The sequence below is a fragment of the Seriola lalandi genome, unplaced genomic scaffold (genome assembly GCF_002814215.2).
Source record: "Seriola lalandi dorsalis isolate HSWRI2012SDOR001 ecotype SW California unplaced genomic scaffold, Sedor1 jcf7180002054907, whole genome shotgun sequence".
Lineage (NCBI taxonomy): Eukaryota > Metazoa > Chordata > Actinopteri > Carangiformes > Carangidae > Seriola > Seriola lalandi.
Window position 1 is genome coordinate 1,953,266 of NW_019525459.1, and position 24,039 is coordinate 1,977,304.

General features: G+C 40.4%; 1 protein-coding gene across 1 annotated transcript in view; it reads right to left on the reverse strand.

The window, feature by feature from the left end:
- exo1 (exonuclease 1) overlaps nucleotides 1-23,674 on the reverse strand; it is a 24,695-nt gene extending 1,021 nt beyond the window's left edge. The window contains exons 1-13 of the mRNA XM_023430544.2: nucleotides 23,603-23,674; nucleotides 21,954-22,144; nucleotides 21,697-21,816; nucleotides 20,084-20,207; nucleotides 17,649-17,786; nucleotides 15,788-16,000; nucleotides 10,433-10,620; nucleotides 10,216-10,318; nucleotides 9,918-10,128; nucleotides 9,203-9,389; nucleotides 6,313-6,865; nucleotides 6,065-6,145; nucleotides 3,223-3,419 (exon numbers count right to left, since the gene is read on the reverse strand). Coding sequence (XP_023286312.1) covers nucleotides 3,223-3,419; nucleotides 6,065-6,145; nucleotides 6,313-6,865; nucleotides 9,203-9,389; nucleotides 9,918-10,128; nucleotides 10,216-10,318; nucleotides 10,433-10,620; nucleotides 15,788-16,000; nucleotides 17,649-17,786; nucleotides 20,084-20,207; nucleotides 21,697-21,816; nucleotides 21,954-22,114 — 2,276 coding nt within the window. The 5' untranslated portion in view covers nucleotides 22,115-22,144; nucleotides 23,603-23,674. The remainder of the gene's footprint in view (nucleotides 1-3,222; nucleotides 3,420-6,064; nucleotides 6,146-6,312; nucleotides 6,866-9,202; nucleotides 9,390-9,917; nucleotides 10,129-10,215; nucleotides 10,319-10,432; nucleotides 10,621-15,787; nucleotides 16,001-17,648; nucleotides 17,787-20,083; nucleotides 20,208-21,696; nucleotides 21,817-21,953; nucleotides 22,145-23,602) is intronic.
- Between the last annotated feature and the right edge of the window lie 365 nt (nucleotides 23,675-24,039).

The following is a 24,039-nucleotide window of genomic DNA, read 5'->3' on the forward strand; positions in this document are numbered from 1 at the left end:
AGATCATCTTCCTCCACACACCTGTCTGTCCCCTCCGCCCGTCTCACCACCATGGGGAGTAGAGCATTCAGCCACTCTGCTCTCTGCCTCTGGAATCTACTACCACCCCAACTCAGAAATATTGATTCATTCCCCCATTTCAAATCCCAACTCAAAACACATCTGTTTAAAACTGCCTTTTCCATCTGATGCCAATTGCTGTCACTTTTGTATTGTTTTTATTTTTTTTATATTTCATTTTTATTGTTGTTAATTAATTAATTAATTCTTAATGTGTTTTAAAATCAATTTGTGTAACTGTGTACAGTGTCCTTGAGTGCCAAGAAAGGCGCCTTTAAATAAAATGTATTATTATTATTAAACAAACAGCTATTATCATGAAATTGACTGGTTGATTGATTGATTTTACCATGAGAATATATTGAACTCAGTGATACTCAGTGATCAAGAAAGACAGATAACATTTTTAAATGAAATAAATATTTAGTGGTATCACTTTTACACAGTATTCATAAGCTGTATAAATGCATGACAGATCATTAATTATTATTTAAGTTATTGATTAGAAAAACTTCTGGGGTGGAAGGATGTGAAAATCTCTGACAACTGAGAGATTGATAGTGAATACTGTACGTTGGTACCTTGAGAGAGGGTCTCACTGTCTGATAAAACCACATAGTCTGAAGAGAGATATATATATATATATATATATATATATATATATACACACATACACACACACATATACACACACTGTATATTAATAATACATAAGAATAATATTATATTATAATATATATTTTCTTTTAATTAAAAGATTAAAAGTCAACAGCAACATTTAGTGACAAATCAAACCCATTACTCATAATGTGATTGTCAAATCACATCTGTAATGGATTAAACAGTGTGTGCGTGTGTGTATCTGCTCTAATATAAACTATTAGCATGTCTCACTGACTAGATTAGCAGCCACAACAGTAATCAAGTAGGTCCAAGGCCAAGAAGCACATCAGTAACTAAAGAGACAAACAAATCCACTGTGTAGTTTCTCTACTGCCTGGGTCTGGTCCTGGATGAGACTCTATCAGAGTGCAGGTTAGCATTAGCATCTCAGTCCTGCTCTGTGCTGGGTGGGGGAAACATTACACTCAAGCCAAACTTCACATTGGAGACATTACATTTAATAAAAATACATGAGTTAGTTCTGGAAACAAACTGTTTGAAAATATCAGCAACAGAACAGAACTCTAACCAGGAACCAGGGTTGTATTAGAATGACATAAGAGTCATTGTTGCTTATCATACAAAATATAAGAACTAACTGCACTGGAAGGATAGTGTTATTTTATTTTTTATATGCTTTCGACATTAATTCTTCTAAAAAAAAAAAAAAATCAGCTTGAGACGATGTTATGAATGATGTAAACTTAAAGTTATAATTTTCAGCTCTATTTTTGAACCAGATGAAGGATTTTAGTCGTCGGACGTCTGGATCTGAAGTTATCAGAGAAACAAGCTGAGGAAATGTTAGACAGCTCAGCTCCCAGCTGCTGGAGACGTCCTGTCCTGTGTCACTGAAGAGCGTCGCTTAATCTCTGGTTTTTAAAGGTAAACTGCTTTATAGGTGTTTCTACTGGTTTTAATCCCCTGGTGTGTTCGTTATGGAGAGGAGATCACTGTGAATTATTCAGCTGCCAGTTAAAACCTCCTGACGTCTGGTTCATAAGTTATTAAAGAATCAAAGGTAAGCAGTCTCGGTTTCCAACTATACGTCATGTGTCCACCGTCCAGCGTCTGTGAATCAATGATTTTTTAAAAGTTATCTTTAGGGCGTTGTTGCCTTTACCTACCTCTGTGGATAATTCAGCTGCTGGTAAAAACCTGCTGAACATCTGCTATCAGAGAAACAATCATAATAAAGCTTAGCATCAATCTCAGCTCCAACTCCTCCCTGAGTCTCTGTCCTCCGTACAGCGTCGCTCAAACTCTGACTTTAAATGTCAAACTGCTTCATTCAGTGTTTTTAATGTTTAGAATCACCAGGTCTGTTTGATTTCCTGAACCACTGACACTGAATGAATCCAAACCGGGAGGAGCTTACGGTAACGGTGATGAAGACAACAACTACCATGATCCCACGCCATTTCATGACGACACCCAATGCAGTCTTTTGTTATTGTTTTGATTAGAGAGCCCTAGAGGCAGAAGTTACAGTTACAGTGCGTTGTACTGGCTAATTTCAGGTGAGAAAATCAACAGCTATCACCTGCGAAGCTGCTTTTCCACATCTGTGTTACCATGGTAAGCTGCATCTGTGGAAAGACTGACAGGTGAACAGTTACAGGGGGGTGGGGCTTAGTGAATAAGCAATTAATCGTTAGGAAATGGATTTTGGTCCAGATGCTTTGTGACTCTAGTGGTCAAAGGTCAAACAGTTCATTGGCCTGAGGAACAGAAGCAGTGTCATCCTGCCACAGAGACTGTTCACAGCCTGTTAACCCAAACTGTGTTATCATTAATGGCCTTTCATAACTGCACTATGAAGAATATGTATATTTATGAAGTCATTAATTACTACTTGTAAACCCTTTATAAAGGGTGATTTTTATCTATTTTGAATTTCTGAGATATTCCAAATCGAGCTCACCAGCTGATCTCACTTGTTCACCAGCCGTTACATCACACAGCCCCACATACCTATTAATGTTCATTTCAGCCTTTACAGCAGATGATACTCTGATTTAATCCACTTTTAATAACAACTCCTTATTGAAATGAGTGGTTCTAGTCATAGTGACTCGCAGATTGATCTGTGCATCAGACTGAAAAAGCCAAAACGTGTTATGATACACAACAGATAAACAGTTAACTTTGCAGATTTAACAGGGTCACTCCATGACATTAATGTAGTAGTTAGTAATGTGAGTAAAATGCAGTCGACTGTTTATTGGTCGTATTTATTTATGGTCTTATGATTCTCAGGTCATTCAAGTGCTCAGTCATACAGAGGGAAAAAGATATTAATGAAGATGAAGAATTAAACATCCAGCATGTCTGGGTCCCTCATCCACAGATTAACACATCCATGATGAACAGAGGACTGAATTCTGAAAACTTCCATTATGTTCCATGACATTTACCAGCCACAGTCCTTTGAAAGCAGATTTTAAGACTCATGTAGTAATCAGAGTTGCATTTCAGTAACTGGAGAGTTTCTCTTACTTTCTGAAGCTGAAGTTCTTCCAGAGGCTGCTGATGGTGGTCTGGACACCAGGGTTGTTCTCATTATTGGCAGAGGAGATCTTCTTCCGAGGGCCCAGAGACTTCTTCCTCAGTCCACTGGCCCGGGCCGGGCCCAACATCTGCACCTTTGCTGCTTGACCCGGGCTAATGGACTTCAGCTTTGACAGACCTGAGACCTGGAGGCAGACAGACCACGTACAGAGGACGAGATGAAAACACAGAGGAAAACACAAACTGCTGAACTGCTGTAAAAAAGCATCATCATTTCTGAATTGTGAGTTTAATAATTCACTGCCATTCTAGCCGGTGTGTGTGTGTTGCAGGGGCTTTAGAGGCCTCAACACGGACTCCCACAATCCTCTGGTGAGTTGGTATACAGAAATATTTTAGAGACTTGGTTATTGGTTAATTATTGAGATTCAGCTGCATTAAAAAGTATTTTTTTCACTCCCTCTATTTATTTGTATATACTGCATGTTTAAAATCACTGTCATTAAATATTAATTTAATCAGATTTTTTTTAGCTGTCTTTACTGGAGAGCAGACAGTACACAGACAGACAGGGTGCTGCTGTGATGTGGGATGAGTCTTAACCGTTTGGTTATCAAAACAGCACATTAAATATAACTTTTAACACAATGACAAGTAAATACAAGTATTTAAATACACTCAACTGCCACTTTATTAGGTATACCTTTTCTACTGCTCGTTAACGCAAATATCTATTACACCATGGCAGAAACTCAATGTATTTAGGCAAGTAGACATGGTCAAGACGATCTGCTCAAGAACAAACCGAGCAGCAGAATGGGCAAGAAAGGTGATTTAAGTTACTTTGAACATGGCATGGTTGTTGGCATAGTATTTCCAGTTAACCAGTACATCAGAAATTGCTGATATACTGTGATTTTCACACACAACCATCTCTAGTGTTTACAGAGAACGGTCTGAAAAAGAGAAAATACCCAGTAAGCAGCAGTTCTCTGGCCTCTGCCTTGTTAACGCCAGAGGTCAAAGGAGAATGTTACAACCGAGGTATGCAGGAGAGCATCTCTGAACACACAACACGTCAAACCTCGAAGCAGATGGGCTACAGCAGCAGAAGACCATCACTGGGTGCCACTCCTGTCAGCTAAGAACAGGAAACTGAGGCTACAATTCACACAGGCTCACTAAAACTGGACAATAGAAGATTGCCTGGTCTGATGAGTCTCGATTTCTGCTGTGACATTCAGATGGTAGGGTCAGAATTTGGCGTAAACAACATGAAAGCTTGGATCCATCCTGCCTTGTATCAACGGTTCAGGCTGGTGGTGGTGTAATGGTGTGGGGGATATTTTTCACACTTTGGGCCCCTTATTTCCTTATGGCTACTTCCAGCAGGATAACACACCATGTCACGAAGCTCAAATCATCGCAAACATTTCTTGAACATGACAATGAGTTCACTGTACTCAAATGGCCTCCATAGTCACCAGTTCGCAATCCAATGAATCACCTTTGGGATGTGGTGGAATGGGAGAATCACATCATGGATGTACAGTTGACGAATCTGCAGCAGCTGCGTGATGCTATCATGTCAATATGGACAATGAGGAATGTTTCTAGCACCTTATTGAATCTATGCCACAAAGAATTAAGGCAGTTCTGAAGGCAAAAGGGGGTCCAACCCAGTACTAGCAAGGTGTACCTAATAAAGTGGCCAGTGAGTGTACACTCATAAGTGAATTTCATGAATCAGGGATACGCTGAAAAAAAAAAAAAAAAAGACCTGCCATGTAAAACTAGTACAGCAGTGAAGAGACTCCTGAGTGAGAAGATGCAGGATATGAGTTGTAATTTAATGATACTATTTTATTTTACATTTCAGGTATAAGAGATGCTGCCACTAACTAGCAGTTCAAGGTTTCATTTGTCACATGACAAGGTTCAATGAACAGTAAGGAAAGCTCAGCAGTATGGCAAAAAAATTTGCCATACTGCTGAGAAGCCTGCATGATATCATGAATTTTGCACTTTATCATTTTGTCCGCGTTCTTTATTCTTTCTTTGCCATGTGTTCCAAGAAACATTCTTTTTGTCCACACACGCAATCTTTTATTTTTATAAGCCAAGTCAAGACCAACTGAACCAAAACAACAGGAGTGCCTCAGAGTAATTTTTGTAACTTAATTATCACGTTTAATTTTTGAAGATTTTGACAACTTTAGAGTGATCTGGTCAACGGCAGTCTCCTCTAAACTTATCTAGCCAAAGCGAAGTGCCTTAGAGTTTATTTCGCATCAACCCACAGGAGACACCGGCAGATAAGACATCTGCCCATGACCGCCTGCAGAGAAGCCTACATGAAGCCAAGAGAGCCCGAGACAGAAAGTCTCCTGGCAAACTCCACCAGAGCTGAAGCGCTGAGACACCGGCAGAATCCATTAACGTGATAACGGGACACGGCCTCCCAGTTGTTGTCCTGTTGTGTTCTTTTGAAGTAGAGACTGGAGATCCATTGAATTCAGAAGTCACAGCTTCAGATATGAGATTGATCGCATTAATCAATGAAGTAATTCATTGTTGCCCTCCCCGAGGACTGGTGCCCCCTTTCAACGAAAGCAAATTCTAAATTGTGGTGTTCACACTACACCAATGGATGGATGGTTTATATTATATATATTATACCTCATTACCACCTTATATCCAATGCTAAAAACCCATACTAATGAAATTCTTTAGTTGTTTGAAGCTCTACAAGGCATGCTGACACAACACTCCTTCACTGTCCAATGGTAAAGAAGCAAAAATGTTGGATGCAACTGAAATACAAACTCACATTTGCTCTCAGAGTGCTGGGTTTCTTATCTGGGTGTGTGGGACTCTGCTCTGGCTCTGAATCGCTGGGTGAATTCATTTCCTGAGGAAACAAATGAAACACACTTAAAAACATCAAACCAAGCCCCCAAAATAGCTTTCTGCACACCTACTCATGAAACTCTGATGATGATGCATGTGTTGAGGCTGACCCAACCACAGGGGATACAGAGACATTTATAAGGCTAATGGAGATTTGTATGTACGTACAGATACTGCATCCTCCTGGTGGGAGGAGTGGAAACTTTCGGTGGGAACTTGCTCTTTGTGGCAGGATGCAAGGTATGGCTGGGACTGGGAGCCATAGGCACTATCCTGGGACGGAGGGGAGTCTGGGAGGTTGTACTTCTCCTCTGGGTCTCTGTCAGTGGAGGATGGACATGAGGACGATTCCTCTCCAGAGGGACTGTGGGTCTTTGCAGAAGAGGAAAAACTCTCCTTCTTATACTCAAAGTGCTGCAGGGCAGCGAGGCTTGAATTGGACTGAGGTGTTTTTGATTGTTCACTGTAAGAGGAGCTACCGGACCAGTGAAACAGCCTGAGGCCTTGACTGGCTGAACTGGGGGACGGAGTTCTAGGTGATGGAGATGGGATGGGGGGGTCCACAGATGGAACACTGGGACCATCACTGTCATCAGTCTGGGTGTTGGGAGAGGACTGGGACTTCGTGGGGCTGACAGCTGTGGGCTCCACACTGTGATGTGAATCCTCCTGAGCAGAATCCTTAGGGCACACACTGACTGTTGAACTGGAACTGAAGAATCTACATGTGGGAATAAACACAACCACATTAGGATAACATACAGAGGTAGCCTTAATGCTAACTAAAGCTGAATGACTGTGACAAAAATTATCACAGTATCATTTTTGCAGATGTTGTAATCACAAGTACAGAACAGGTTCAACATTTTGTGAAATACACCAATGTTAAACAAGAAGAGGAATATCAGGAGATCCACTGTTATAACACATAGAAGAGTCAGAGGTTTGGTGGCAGGTTTGTTCAAGCCTTTAGATTCACTTTAAAATCATTGACACGACAGGTGTGCAATTATTGAAACTGATGATGTCACAGGTCTATACAGTTTGTGAGATTCAACAGCAACTATAATCATCTCCTCGTGGTTGTCTGCCTCCGCCACTCAGAATAGTTTCAGATTACATTCCTGTTAATCCAGAATCATATAAAATATTAACATTTGACCACCATAATCTAATTAGTTCATCCTTGAGTCCAAGTGAATGTTTGTGCCAAATTTAAAGAAATTCTGTCAAGGTGTTACTGAGATATCACATCCACGAGAATGAGACAGACGGGCAAACCGAAAACAATAGGCTCTGGAGGTCGCCGGCACGGAGGTATAACAAACAATGCTAAGGAAATTATGCAGACAACTTACAACCACTACCTGCTGAGAGTTCAGGCCTCTTTAAGCAGAAGTATGTCCCAGCATTTACTTTACATATTGAGTGCCTGTCTTCTACATGAGTTGCCTCCAGCTTGACTCCAAGTATCATATCCAGCCTATATAATAATATCCCTGCCTATATAATCAGCATTACAACCAGGAGAAGATGCATCTGTCTCACATCTTTGTTCAGCATAAAGCTGGAGTCAGGCTGTGATTAGCCTACCTCAGCATAAAGACTGGAAGCAGAGGGAAACAGCGAGCCTGCCTCTGCCCAAAGTTAAAAATTATGCCACCACACCTACATCTGTATAATTAACGGCAACTGTGGCTTTAGGGGTAGTTACGACATGCTGGGACTATTTCTTGACAAACAATAGTGTATCCATCCACCAAATACTTCTGTGCTGCATCTCTGGCTACAGGTTTTGGCTCTTGCACAGGCACAGTGATATCAAACCTGGCAACCTCCCTGTCTGAGATAGTTCCAACATGTAACTCCTAAAAGCACAAATTATGGCTTTTACCATTTATAGGTTAAACAGATGAGCTACATTTTGAAGCCCCATTCACATCAGCATTTAAAAATCTGTTCATTTTACTGTCGTTGCAGGACGTCGTCGATCCACACAAGTCTTCTGAGAAAAGTTCAGCCTATGGAAACTTTGCCCTGTTGACCAATAACAAACTGCTATCATGGCCTGTTAGCTGTGTTAGACCACTCGCTTTTATATAAACACAGTTCTGCCTGAGTATAAACTGCTCTATGAAAAAGGCCTGGTTTGTATTTATGAGACAGGAGTCGATGGTATGAACAGGTGTCTGTAACCATGCTAGCTCACTAACTAACAGCAACATAGCTAACTTGGAGAGCTATTGTGACTGAAGAGCTATAGCATGTGCTGGCTAGAATGTTAGCGTTTAATAGGCAAGTAACTGTTAGCATGTTCTGGTGTGACCAGGGCCTTAGAGATTGCAGAATCTTTTGTATTTCATTTGGTCAAATCAGCTTTTATCCCATTCTCCTAGTCTTTATGCTGAGCTGAGCTAACCACACCCTGGCTAACCCCAAGGCTAACCACATCCCGACTCCATACTTAAAGCACTGGCATGAGATTGTCAATCTTACAATCTCACTCTCAGAAAGAAAGTGACAGATTATTTCGTCAAATCTAAAGCTATTTCCTTGAGTTAACTAGATGGTTTTATTCTGTTTTTGAACCATCACACGTCCCATTTTTTATGAGGATCATTTGACAGATCAGTTGCTACATTTTCTTATTTAGACTTTTTCTGTCCTTATTTACATCATTCAAATAACAAGTTATTACTACCTGAGGTCCACCTACAACCTCCTTAAGAGGATGTTTTAAATCACAGAAACTTAAAATTTCAGATGATTCATTTTTAGATGTTAAAACACTTCTTTCTCTTTCTCTGATCCTCCATTTACCAACTTACCTCCACCACACAAACTCAATAAATTATCTTGAGCCCAAATAATCAAATTAAGTAACAGTTTATTACTGTGAAAAGTGAACCCCCAATCAGTGACACATTCAAATGCATTTAGAGGCATGCAATTTTGTGTTCTATGTGCATATGGTAGTACAGTTAAATTTGTTTACCCAAAAGCACTCTTAGTAAACTTGTGTCTCTAGAATGGTGGGTAATGATTTAACTAAGGTCACCTGCTGCGTGTGGCCTGGCCATCCCCCTCAGCCTCCTGGTTCCTCCTCTGCAGCAGGGTAGCGAAACGGTTGCGTGGCCGGGAGGGACAGGTTAAGGTGGTCTTGTCAGGCTGCTGGTCTGACCGAGATCGTTTCTGACTGGAGGAGGAGTACTGCTGCAGCATGTCCTGGTCTGAGATATTGGAGTCTATGGGAGGAAAAACAAGTTCAACTGTGATAAAAAAAAAAAAAAAAAATGCTTAAAACTGTACATCATATGAATAATCAACACACACATAATCAAAGAAACAATCTGTATTCATTATCAATGTATTATTATTTAATTTTGTATAATATCTTTTTTTTCTTTGTTATAAAAGGTTTTACACTGTTACTTTTTACTATTATTTCTCCTTTTTGTATTATCCTCCTAGTACTTTGCTGCCACAGTGACTCAGTTTCCTTAAAGGATCAGTTACAGCACCAGCATATTTAATTAAATAAAACACTCCTGAGTTAGTTGAACCCATAATGACCAAACCAATCTAGTTACATAGGACCAGACAAATAAGCAGATCTTTTTTATGTGTAGATGCTCTATAAAATAAAAACAATAAATAGTTGTAGTTCCTTCCGTCATTGTCAAACATATCTGATCACTTTAGAGCCAGTTGATCTACTGAGAACATTTGTATTAAATAACATGTACAATCTAAACACAGAGGTAACAGCTCACCCCTGGGTCTCTTCACCTGCAGCTCTCTGCAGGGCAGCCTCAGGTCCTCTGGGCTGATGACTCTCACCTTCCCTCTGGTGGAGGGAGGCCTGTCTGGAGAAGCAGTTGAGCATGTTGGGGCAGCAGAGGCTGGCTTGAAGCCTCTGCTCCAGATACTCGGCCCATTGGGTGCTGGTGAGTCGTTCCAGCGTTGACTGCGAGTTTTAGATAGCTGGAAAGACATTTGTAGAGGTTTTGTACAATAAATACAACATAATTTTCATCATCAGGACTTCTTTAACTGATTGTAATCATATACCTGTGGAATGGGTTTGTCTGGGCTGAAGTCGTCTATCCTCTCCATTGTGTTGATGTCAAGGTTTCCTAAAGCCATCTGCAGGCCTTTGTCATCTCCTACATTACTGGATTCAGCATCGTCAAGGAAAAGACGGTGGAGGTTAGAACTGAACAGTTTCTCACTCCTAGATTAACTGTAACCACATTTACAGAGGTGACACTTCAGGACAGGAGGATACATTCCAGCGTAGCTGAGGGTGGCTGGGTCAACATGCTCTGGGTATGGGTTGAGGGGTACAACCTTCCTCCTGGCAGGATCGAAGACCAGCTGGTAGAGGAAGGTGTTATTGGCTCTGATGAATCCCTCGATGTACTGTTCAGGAACCACCAGACTTATCTTCAGGTACTGGCCCATCTTTCTGATCACCTGACACAGCAAATGTGTAGACATGTATTCATGAGTGGGATTTTAATCACATACATACAATATATATTTTCACTCTCTTGGACTCAGTTGCTCCTCTCACCACTAAAACCAGACAGTTAAAGAGGTCTACAGCGTGGTTTACTGAAGAAACAAGAGCCCCGAAGCAGGCCAGGAGGAGACTGGAGTGTAAATTGTGCAAATCAAAATCTGAAGCACTCTCCTTTCAGTGGCACAAGTGTGTGTTAAAATACATGCATGCTCTCTCCACTGCTAGAACAGCCTTCTTCTCTCAGTTAATCAGTAACAATAAACACAATCATAGATTTCTTTTTCACACTGCAGCTAAACTCACTCATTAGCAGCCGTCTTTTAACTGCTCGCCCTTTACAGCCCATGACTTTCTAGACTTTTTCAATAATAAAATAGATGAGACATAAAATCACCTCTTCTTCTCCAGCTTCTACAGAACCAGCAAAGCATTACATTGAGTCCCTGTTAACTTCACCTAACAAATTTCAAGATTCTGCCTCTTGAAGCACTGTCTAAGCTGGTTTTGGCTTCTAAACCCACCACCTATCTATTGGACCCTCTACCAGCTGGGTTCTCCAAAGACCTCTGGCCAATCTTGGGACCTTCAGTGCTGAACATTATTAATTTATCACTCACTTCTGGCACTGTTCCCAGTAGCTTTAAGACTGCTGTGGTGAAACCTTTACTTAAAAAACCGCACCTTGATCCAGGATCCTTGAATTATTATTGACCAGTCTCAAACCTTCCTTTCTTTTCTAAAGTACTGGAAAGAGGAGCTTTCGTCTCATTTGTCTAATAATCTTTTTGAACCGTTCCAGGCTGCCTTGGCCCTGGCCTGTCACTCCGCTTAGACAGCGCTCACTAAAGTGGTAAATTATATTCTGATCTCCATGAATTCGGACTCCACCTCTGTGCTCCTCTTGCTGGATATCAGTGCAGCTTTTAATACTATAGATCATTGTATTCTCTGAGACCAACTTGAAAGCAAATTTGGTGTTTCTGGCCAGGCCCTCACCTGGTTAAAGTCCTACTTAACTGACAGAACACAGTGCATCTCCTATAATAACACTATATCGACATACTCTGCTGTCAAATATGGAGTACCCCAGGGCTCTGTTCTTGGTCCTCTGCTTTTCTCTCTATATATTTCACCTCAAATTATTCGCAGTCAATTAATCAATCAATTAATTTCCATTTTGATGGATGGTGGATGTCTCATAATTTTTTGCTCCTAAATTCAGACAAAACTGAGATGCTGGCATAGACACCACTTTGATCAAGTAACAATAACTTTTGATAACTGTGTTATTTTCTCATAGTCTGATTGACAAAAATCTGGGTGTCACTTTTGATTCTTCCTTCTCCTTTGAAAGGCACATTAAAGATATCACCAAGACTGCCTTTTTTCATCTACATAACTATAATAGCTAGGATTCTGTGTTTTCTGTCTAAGACTGATGCTGAAATCTTAATTCATGCTTTTGTTTCATCAAGATTTGATCATTGTAACATTTTGTATACTGGCCGGCCACATGCTCATATTAAAAGTCTTCAAATGCTTCAGAATGCTGCAGCTATAATTGTTACCATCCAGAAAATTTGATCAGTAGGAGCGCTACAGTTGCCATTAAATTACTATTGCTGTTACTGCCAATACTATCACGACTATTAATATTGCTATCATTGGACATTGCACAATGTAGGGCCTTGTCAACATTGAGGTCCTTGGATGTCCATGAAATTGGATGGGATGATTCAACATATAATAAAGGATTTTTTCCATATTTTTGGAAATTTTTTCATCAAACAGGAAGTGGGCTATTTTGGATTTCCTGCAGCAATTTTCATTTTACGAACAAAGTTTTGAGGCATTTAGGATGTGCAAATACTCACAAAAACTTGGCAGACATGTTTGTATGTTTGTACTTATGAACAGTTTTCTTGATAACAGCATTGGGCATGGGCATGATACGTCGGCCCTATAGCGCCCCCTAATGACTTTCAGAATTTTTGAGGGGCCAGCAGTGCTCCTACACCCATGAGATTTGGTGCATGCATCCAACGTTGCCCAACTCGGTTAATGCAAGAGGAATTTATCATGGGCATGACAAAACGGCCCAAGGGCGCCCCCTAGAAAATTTCAACCAAGTAGCCCCCGCAGCACGTTTGACCTAGATGTATGAAATTCGGTAGCCATGTCTACCATGGTGAGAGCAAAAAAAAAGCGTCTTGGACCCATAAGCTAAACCCAACTGGAAATCCGTGATTTTGAAGTTAGTGTGCAAGTTTGTAGCATTTTGTTGTAATTTTCAGGCTTCGTACTTTAATCAGATCACCTCCATATTGGCTTCACACAATCTTAAGACCAGTGTGATGCTAACTTGCAAAGCTTTTTCAGGGTCGTTGAACCGTGGCGAATTTCGTGGCTTCGCCATGACAGAAGAATGTCATGGTTCACAGTAGCCCCTGCAGTAGGATTCACCTAGATGGATCAAAATTGGTAGGCATGTGTATCCCATGGAGTTCTACAAAAAAGTCTCTTGGACCCATACTGTAAACGTCAGACAATGACAAACTCCTCCTAGAGTTTGAGTAGTTGTGAGTTAAATGGTGTGGCTGTGCCAGCGTGGGGAATTTTGATGCTTTGCCATTAAACAGGAAGTTATTACAACTACAGTATACCTTGCCCAATCTGCCACACACTTGACAAGTTTAATGACTGTTCCACACTGAAGACAACTTCATGGTAATATCAAGTCAAACTCCTAATGCCAACCACTGGATACAGGAAATAACCCTGGAGAGAATATCATCATTTGATGTACGTGAGATTTTCATGGTCTGGTCTGCACTTGATGTACAGCAAGATAATGGACGTGTGGTGCATCTTTCATGCAATACGCTTTCTCCGCTATATGGTCCAAGTGGGAAATCTTCCTCATGAGCGTGGTGGTCAGGTCCAAGTGGGGCGGCTGTGACTGGCCTCCCACCAACGCCCCTGGCATCCGCAAGAGTGCGATGGCCTGCTTTTGAGTTTTCGCTTTAGGAATTTGAATCCTTCGCCATGAAAATTCAACTCGCTATAACTCCAGCATGCATTGTCCAAACAGCCCCATGGCTTATATGTATGATAAGAGTCCCGCCCTGAACAGATGGCAACATGTGATATTATGATTTTTTTTTTTTTTTTTTATTATTATTCCTATAGTTGACCTAGCCCTCAAAAAAAAGGGTCAGAAATAAAATTTGTTGAAAATGCTGATGCTTCATGCATGTCAATTTTGATTTTTCAATTAAGGGCGTGGTTTTGGTGGCGAGTTAAATACGAAACAGGAAGTCGCTTTATGTCCGTGACATATTGTCTAATTCCAAGATCATTGTTGGTTTATCCTAATCTGCATACTGATATTATACTATAGTCACAGCACCACCTACTGGAAACAGGAACTAACTCTTGTGTGACAATCATATGATTTACATGACATTTTCAGTGCAAGTTAAGATTTGTACTCTACTCTACAGATATTAATTTTTGTACTTAGTTCAGTTCAATATGTTCTGAACAGAAACATTGAATCCAGTGACATTTTATTTCAAGAGAGCCACTGTAACGTTTGTTGAACAGCATCATTTGTGGCAACAAGTGACAGTTATGTGATAATGATTCATTTCAAATGTACTGCAACAGTAGAGAAGAGTCATAACTGTGATTTTAACTGAAGGTCCACCTACAAGCTTGGTGATAAGTGAGCTATCTCCATGACATTTGAGCAAACTGGGATGTGGCTGAAGCTCTGCAAAAAGTTGGTTTTGAGTTAGGGTTACACTATCTTATCCACAGTCAGATCGTCCTGTTGTCACCCTGTGAACCTACCAGTGGCTGATATGATCATGGGAAGGTGGGGGTGTTGAGTTTTACTTACAAAGAAAGCTCAACCACAAAAATCAGCAGCTAAGGAACCAAATTAAGTGACATGTTAGGTCTGTCTGTCTATTGATTTCTGCAACAGCACCCACAAACAACAAAACAGTGCTAAATGACAGTCAGCTGATCGGAATGTGTGTAGAGATGGAGATGTTTTTTGCTGGTTGGTCTCTTCTTTAGGACTTTAGCATTCCAGGTAGAAGACAGTTGGTAACCTTCCTTTAACTAGTGAACTGCTCACCCATTCTTTGTCCCTCTGTTTACATCTCTGTTGTTCACTGAGCTGCTTCTCCTCCATGCATCTTCATGTTTCTTCATCTCATTTTACAACCATTTGCTTATCAGTTTCAAACATTTATAACTGGCAAAAGGTTAAAACACATGACCATTTATTAATGAGTTACTATAAGGCTCCTTTTACCAGTTATAAATGATAGTTACTCATTAAGATGAACAAGTAGTAAGCATTAACTTGATCTTGCCAAATAGTGAGCCTGCCAAATAGTGAGCCTGCATCAATGTATGAAAACTGTGTTATAGCTTAACTATAATTGTTAACGTATGATGTTGACTTATGATAAGTGTTAACAACTGAATGAATAAACTAATTATAAACCATTTATAAATCCTTCATAAGGGTAGTCTTATTGTAAAGTGGTACAGATCATTTAATATGTAAATGGGAAAACAAACTAACTATCGTCTTGACATTGGAAAAGCTCAATGTCCATCAGCAAAACCCTATTTTCAATTAAGATTGTTTTAGCAACCGACTATCTCCAAGGACAAGAATTAACTTTCACAGTCAAGACTCATAAATTTAGTAAACTGACCCATTAAGTCAGTCAAAGAACAATATTGCCAACATAAGCAAACATAAGCGAGTGGTCATACCAGAATTAGTAATAAGTAAGTAATTGTCAATTATTGCTTATGAATTGAACTTTTCATTTCCAACAGAAAGAATGTGTTCTCTCTTCTTTCATTCAGAGTCTCACTTTAAATCTGTTGGACCCTGTTGAATGAGCTGATTGGGGAGACAAAAGAGATGTGTAGGTTTTAGTCTGATAACCTAATACTTTCCTCAGAAGCCGGTGTGCAGCGTCATTTGCCATATTGATCTATCCCTCTTAAAAGTGAGGAACCTTTGGAATCCCCAGTTCAAACAGTAGTTACCTTGCTAAATGCTTAATCCACTTTGACTCTTCTCACCTTGAAGATATCAGGGTCTTTGGCTAGCCGAAGCAGCTTGCAGGCTTTGCCCAGGCCGATGCCGTGCAGAGAGGCCAGATAGTCGCAGCCAGAAAGGATGCACATATACCGAAACTTTTCCTCTGTGAAAACGTTGCCCAGGGCGCGACAGCGGCCCAGGTTACTTTGGTCTATCTCCAGGCCATTGCCCTGCTTGTCCATTTTGAGGATCACCTAAATGATAGTGAAACACAATTGATTAGTAAATATTTGTCTCTATAAAACATGTTTTGCTGTAAACCTAGCAAACCCTGCACAAACACTGAATAATAGTGATACATTTGTCAACCCATAACCCAAGGGTTGGGCTGGTTTGGGTTAGTTTATGAGGAAATATCACAGATTCAGACGGGTTAGGCCAAAACCAGACAAAGGAGCATTCTGACTAACTTATAAATATCTTGCAGAAACATTTGTGTGACAGGCTAGGCTGTGATTACAAGTCCTCTCTCTGTCACACTCTCACACTCTCTTTTTATATCTCAAACAAACATGCACACACACTAGAGGGTGCAGGTCTTCTTATGCCATGGTCTTCAATAATCAGCATTATTGAACTATAAAGTTACTTACATACTGTATATCACACATATCTCTGCACCTAGACTATAATTCATATTGCATTAGGCCAGGCTAAAAAAGACTGTAGACCTACACATGTAGAGAGAGGAGACGGGGAGAGAGAGATCTAATTTGAATGATGGGACCCAGTAACATCACCATACATCATCAACATAACCTTCATCATACAACCATCAGATTTCCTGTCTGTTCAGACCAGGCCGTAAGTGTTTGGACAGTCACAGTTTTTTGTTCTTCAGGCTCTGAGCTTCAGCACATTCAATGTGAAACTATGTAATGGATAGTTCATTTAAGTGCCATGTCTCTCAGTCTTTAATGTGAGCAGGTTTACATCAATATAATGGCAGATATATACTTTTTAACATATAGTGTACAAAGTTAAGGGGTTCAAAAGTACAAAGGACAGAGACACATTAAGTCAAACTAAATCATCATATTTAATATTGTGTGGAAAATACTTTGCAGTCAATGAACCTGAAGTTTTCAGCCAGCAAACATCAGCATACTCTCTGTATCCACCCTGGAGTCTCTGCCTTAAGCCTGGTCTTGAATAACGAGTGTTGACTGAATCTGAGAGCAGAGAATACTTCTGTATACCTCTGCATTCATCCTGTTGCTTTCATCAGTGAAATCATTAATGAATGTACCAGTTCCATTGGAAACCATTAAGTTCCCAGGCCATAACAGAACCATCACCATGTTTGACCAATCCCTCATGAATATTGATCAACATATTGTTCCACAGTTTGACGGCTGATGGCTGCAGCATCGGTTTATGCAACAAACAGGGCAATTTCCAAAACTAAACAGTGTCAAACATGGAGCTGGGGGCCCTCAAGTGCTTGATGCATCTTCAGGCTTGAGAAATGTATATAGCTGATGGAAACACACCCTATATCTAAAAAAAAAAAAAAAAAAAAACACAATAAACATGCATGAACTAACACTGAAACAACACACAGGTGCCCACCAAACATTTAGCTACTAACTGTCTATTACTTGCAATGTGGGCACTGTGTGTTTAAATGACTACATCTCCCACACAGTTCTTTCTATATTGACAAAAACTAATCATATTAAAGCTGAGACATGGCTGTTTAATGTAGTATCCATTATTTTCCATTTCCAACGGAATGTGCTGAAGCGCAGAGCCTGAAGAACAATTAAATGTGTAACTGTCCAAATACTTACGGCCTGGTCTGTACACTCACTGTGTATATTCAGGTCTAGTACTTGATACCTTTTTGCAGCCAAATGCCAGCAGGTCAGAGTCTTCTGTGATGACAGCCTGGGCAAAACCAGATTTAGTGAGGTAAGCTAACTGAGCATCAGCTTCATATGGAGCCACCACACAGTCCACGCCTCTCGCCCTTGCAGTCTGGGTCAAGAAAACAGACACACACAAACATTTCCTGTTATACTTGACTTCACCAACATGCAACATTGCATGAACCAGAGTAAAAGAAAGACAGATTACCAGGCAGCATATGTACAGTATCTCTTTGGGTTCAGGAAGCTATATTAAAGATTTTCATCACATTTTTAACATTTCCAAGAAAAGTATGTAACTCTGAAAAGAGACTGGAGTGGGGCTCTACTTGAGTTAGTTATGTAAGTGCATTCAATCTCTTCTTCTGCAAATGAAAATCCAAAGACACTGCAGAGACTTCAAGTGATTTAGCATTACCTACTCTCTAAAATGATCTCTTCAAGGCAAATATTGTTCTAGCTTTGCCCCCCCCCCCCCATTCCCCTTAAGAAAATATTTACCACCAACACTGAGGTGTTCCTCCTGACAGACTGCAGGGTTCTGGCTGCTATGGAAGATGCTACCCAAGATCAAAAGCCTAGCAATGATGCCTCTTTTTCTTTTCTGGTAGTATCTCCAGGTGAATCCCTTTCCACACCTGCAGTGTAGAGTTATAGATAACCTCCTTACCAAGAGCTATCAGATGGGAAATCCTGGGAACTCCCACCTTGTACTAGCTCTATTGACTCGCCTTCATGATCAGAGAGAATGAGGTCCATGTTGAAGAAAATCATATAATCCACATATTCAGTATGCAACCTGCCTGACTCCCAAAGTCCAGAAACCAATAATTTCTTCCCACAACATCTCAGCCACCAGGCTGCCTTGATTTTGGACCCTTGGCTGTTAACAACCCTTTCCAAAGGTTTCACTATCCAGCTCAGGTGTCTGCCCCCAAGGTTCAGTGAGGTAAGAATGACTGCTGTCAAAGACCCCCCTTAAAGTATCTGGTCTTCAGTCAGGAAATTTCTTTGCTTCTAAAGAAATCAAGGTACCCTCAATGTACGGTGGCTGAACCAGTTCTTAAAGGATTTTTATTTTCACATTCTTCTCCAGTGTCAGAGGGAGATGACTTTACAAGCACTGACTTGAAGGATGCTTATTTTCAGAGGGTGGATATCATTCTCAGCCTCATCTCTCCCTTTCAGAAAAACAAACAAATGAAATTGAGTCCTCCAGTGGCTGGCCAAAGTGGTGGTGGCAATAACATACCACTACTGCCCCTTTTATGCAGATTTAGCTAAACAGACTAAATCTAGGATGGTGACAGTTTCAAGCCAGTGTCTTCAGCCTCTAAAGCCTTGGAGAAGCAAGGCCCTCCTGGTTGAGGGGCTGTGTGGAAACACAGGACATTATTTCCAGCAGATAAATGTGCAGTTGGTGTAAGGGTCAACACGCGGACCTGGATGCTCACTTAGACTGTAGGGTCACATGCTCTGAAAGGTGCTCTGCAGTTCCAGGCCCCACATGTCATTTTTAATCATGGGATTTGGATGTTTCAGGAAGCATCATGCTCAGCACCATCTGAACCCTTGGAACAGGCTGACTTCAGAGAGCTGTCTGGAAAGACTGGCTCTCTCCTCTCATTTGCTACATGAGTTGGCTTGCCTTGTGCCTAGTCTGTTGCCAGAAGTGTTTGCATTGGAATTCTTATCTTGGTCTAGTCTCGGGTTGTCATGTGGCCCTTTCAGCTTCTCACATCAATCAGCCCATCAATTTAGCAGTTTTTGTGCCAAAACAAAGGAACTGCATCCTGGAGTCAGTCCACTTTGTCCTCTTCAATTTCTGAGACACCTTATAGACATGTAGCTGGGTTCTGATGTGCTCTTTGTTTGTCATGAGGGCAACAGTAAGGGTTGTGCCTTGTGTACACAGAGACTCTATCACAAGTTTATAGGCTTAACAGGTCCCCTGAGTTAACTCTGTATCAAGGTGTCTCCACTTCATGGGCTGCTTTGAAGGTCATTCCACTGAGTAACATTCCTGCTGAGACAACTTAGGCTTCTTCCTGTATCTGTGTGAGCTTCCACAGGGTTAATGTGGCCACCTCTCATCAGCAGCTGAGGCATACTGAGTGCAGATTCCTCATGACCTTGTTGGTATAGGTCATCCAGTATTACATACTATCCAGGAGTCAGGAAGAATGAAAAAGAACGGACGTTACAAATGTAACTGGGGTTCTATGAATTCTGGCTCTCTGCCATTGTTCATTGTCCCTCTGAATCTTGATGAGTAACTTCTGTAGGTGACTGTTTGGTGTCAGGCTCCTTTATCAGGATGCTTGTGTCTCCAATGTCATACGCATGTACGTAATGCATAACCAGGTGTTAGGTAACATCTCTGGTGGTCATCCTGAATTCACTCACCTTAATAAGATTATGAGCCATGGCTGGAGTGATGTTAACAGAGCGGGTGAAACAGTCTCTGGCCTCAGACAACTTTCCTTCACGTAGCAGCTGTCGGCCTTTTTGAAGGTTCGATTCTCTGCGCCTGAAGGGTGCATGAATGAAACATAATTAATCACCCAACAAACAACACAATGGCTATATTTAATACAGTTAAAATAGTAAAATCTCAAGGTGTCTTAAAGCTCAGGTGAAGGTTGTTGTGTTGTGGCAAACTCAGATTCCTTGTCGAGGATTTTTTGATGCCTTTTGGTCTCTGATGTTAAAGCATTTGTTTGTGGGAGGGGTGTTTGGTCTCACCTGTCTACAAGTCTGTACATTCCTCTCAACACCTTCAAACATTAACAGTGTTGTTCTGTCGCTGTTTTGGAATGCAGTCCTTTAAACAAACCAAGCATTGTCTGAGCGTGCTTGTTACCAGGTATGAACAACACTGGATTATTGTGTTTGGAAGAGGCCATCAGTTTTTCTCAGAAACAAATGAAAAAGTCAGTGAACCTCTGAATAGCCTTGTTTTCTGCATTGATTGGTCATAAAATCTGATCTGATCTTCTGAGTCACAAGTAAAGACAAACACAATGTGATTGTGCTGATATCATACAAACAATTACAATCTTTTTAGTCTTTATTGAACATAGCCATTACTCATACACAGTGCTGGTGGAAACAGCCAGTGAACCTTGGATTTAATAACTGGTTGAACCTCCTTTGACTCCAATAACCTGCAACCAGGGGCCAGAAAACTCTGTGTAAATTCATGACTAAAACTATGTGTGCACACAAAACGAGAAATATACATGCACATTCTTTTCATCACCATTATAAAGCCGTGCGTTCGCATGGTTCCACCTTATAAATCTCACTCATCGAGAAATTTGGCACATGTGCATGAGCCTCGTTTCCACTCCCACAATTAAATAAATGGATGAAGACACTTCCTTAATCAATGGGTTTGCATAAAAGAAAAACATAATGTCTTTCCCACACATAGAAGAAAGATGAGAAAGAAGAACAATTTCATCCATCCCATCCCATCCCATCCCAGAGGATGAGTCCAAAGACATTGGTGATTCCTTTACATTTCATCAAGAACCACCCGCAGGTCAGTGTTTTTAATTATTCAGTAAATTATCTCAACCAACTCTTTTTTTGTATAGGCATTCATGGTTAACAGATAATGTTCCCTTTGCTGATACCATGCGATTTCCTCGAGGACCACCTTGAGGTTCACATTTGTGGTTTTGAGTGAAATGTCTCGACAACCATGAAATTTGGTACAGACACTTAATTCTCCCTCAGGATGGTTGTAAACACTCCATCTTCCGTCCATCTTGGGCCATCACAAGGTTATAATTTCAGTTTTTTTGTATATGAATGTATGTATCCAATATAGACTCTCAGTGATTAGTCTCTCTGCTGAAATTCACACATTTAAACTAAAATGCAAAAATAACAAAGCTGCCAAAGTAACTTCCCTTCTATTTTATTTCCCTTTTATTCCAGGAGGTTAGATGTCCTGGATGCATGTGTGTCCTGCATCCACACATTCATCCATAATCAAGGTAAATACTCACTCTCTGCGAGCCTTCTCCACCTCCTGTTTGGATGGCAGATTGCGTCCATCAAACACCAGCACTGGCTTGACACCGAAGGTCAACAGCATGTCCACAAATTTCATGCAGTACCACACATACCTAGGTAAAAAAAATTAAAAGGCCTTCATTAGTTCTAAACATTTAACCCTTATTTCAGGTAGATTACAAGGTAAATGTTGACGTTCTTCTCAAAAGCTTTTCTTTTTTCATTCATGTAAAATAATAAATATGCTTACTGATCAGTTGGTTCTCCTTTCGCAAGCTTCTCAGCACATGAAAATGCTCCTTTATGCAGCCAGCAGTAGGTGTCCACAGCCACTGTCTGGCCTCTGTATTTCTTCACACTGATGGGCTCTCCTGCATCTTTGATGAACTGTAGCAGTCCAGAGATTCCCATGTTCAGCTGCTGATCTGGGTAACACTCAACCTGTCAAAGAATCCACCATCGACAGAGCTCATCGTTAATAACATAAAACCTTGAGACCATTTCCTGAGAGTAAAAAGGTCAGAAAAAAAGAACAATAATAATATCTTGTCAACCTGAATCTTAAATTAACATAAAATTGTCCATGCAGTGAGGGGAAAATACTTTCAAAGACAAGGTTCAAGCGTCTCCGCTTCTCATAAACGGGAGCCAAAGAACTGTAAAGGTCTGACAAACCATCAGCTGAGACTAAAGTGAGAAACTACACAACATCATGAGAAAATATATGATTTTACTCGGTTTATTTATTATCATATATGTTGTATTTTTGTACTTATATGTACCTTCTTGTTCTGTTGTTTGAAAAAAATTAAAAAGAAACAAACAGCTGCATGCAGGAGCTGTATCTATGCTTTGATAATGATCTTACAATGGAAAAGGCCTGATCATGGTGGTACATTTGCTGGGCTTTTTGAAGCCTTCACTGTCCTGCCCCTCACCTGTGGCACTTTGTGCCGAGAAACCTTAAAGCTTTATTTGAACTGATTGTAATTAGTTGTGATTGTTGGTTTTCATCTCATTTTATTTTTAAGGCTTTGGATGTTTCTATTTTCTGTAAATGTTAATGTCATAATAATTTATTGTCCTGCTCACTGAAAGAAACTGGATTCAACTCCTCATTCCTCAGATTTAGAGACACAGACTGTAGGACAAACACATTTGTCACTGTCTCTAATAGATGGACACTTTAATACATGGAATAACAACTGGATATAACCAACTGGGATCTGATGTCAATGATCAGGTTTTACAAATAACCATCATCTGTTTCTGCTAATGGCTCCTGCATTAGAGGAGGCAGCGCAGGGATGGAAACTTTATTTTTACAAAAAGATCTGGACATTTTAACTTGCTGTACTAAATACTTCGTTGGCTTTTTGCACTTAGGACCGTATAGAAGTGATGTACCTCTCACTGGTGCATCAAATCATCAAATCCCTGTTTTAGGTTTAGTAGTTATGAGGCCATTTTCAACCACCAAAAAAAAAAAAAAAAGCAAGATGGAGCTAACGTTAAAGATAGCTAACAGCAGATTTCAGGTAACATTAACGGTAACTGAAGAAGCTATATGCAGAATACAGCAGTCAACCGGGACAATTATAAATGTTATGTATGCTTTAAGACGTGTGTATGTTAATTAATAAGTAAGTCAACATTCAATTGGAGGTTTTAAACAGAGATTTCTCTGCAAACACAGAGACAGGTGACACAAACGTTTCTTTTAGTTGCTAACAGCAGATCTGCTGTTAGCAACTAAAACTCGAGTAAGGGAACAGTAACCGAACAAAGTGACCAGCAACTGTTGTCGATGTTCGCGTAGACTGTGACTGAAAAGTGTAACACACTGACCGAGACAACACGCACAAGTAATATAGTTAATGTAAAACTCATGGTACTTACTTTTCTCCTGTTGTTTTATCCACTGAAACGGGCAGCTTGATGAGGTAGATGCTGGAGCGAGTTTAGTTTTAGCGGCAAAAGACGTAGTTCAGTATGACACACTGCTATTGGTCAGATGGACCAAGGGGGCGGGATTGACAGAAAAAAAGGGTTTGCTCTAACACGTGACTTCTACAGGATGTTGATATGTTCACATCGCTAACGATGAACTGATGGTTCTACTTGATTTCAAAGTGCCCACAGTAATACATGGGTGTAGCCTATTAAACCGACCACGGCCGTCTGGTTTCCATATCGTGTTCACAGTGTCTCTTTTAATAATATAAATTTTTATTGAACAAATAACAGTAACAAAGAAACAGTGAGAGAAAAATCACAGACTTCACAGTAACACAGTGGACAAGAATATTTCATCAAATGTTAAAGTAATATATAAA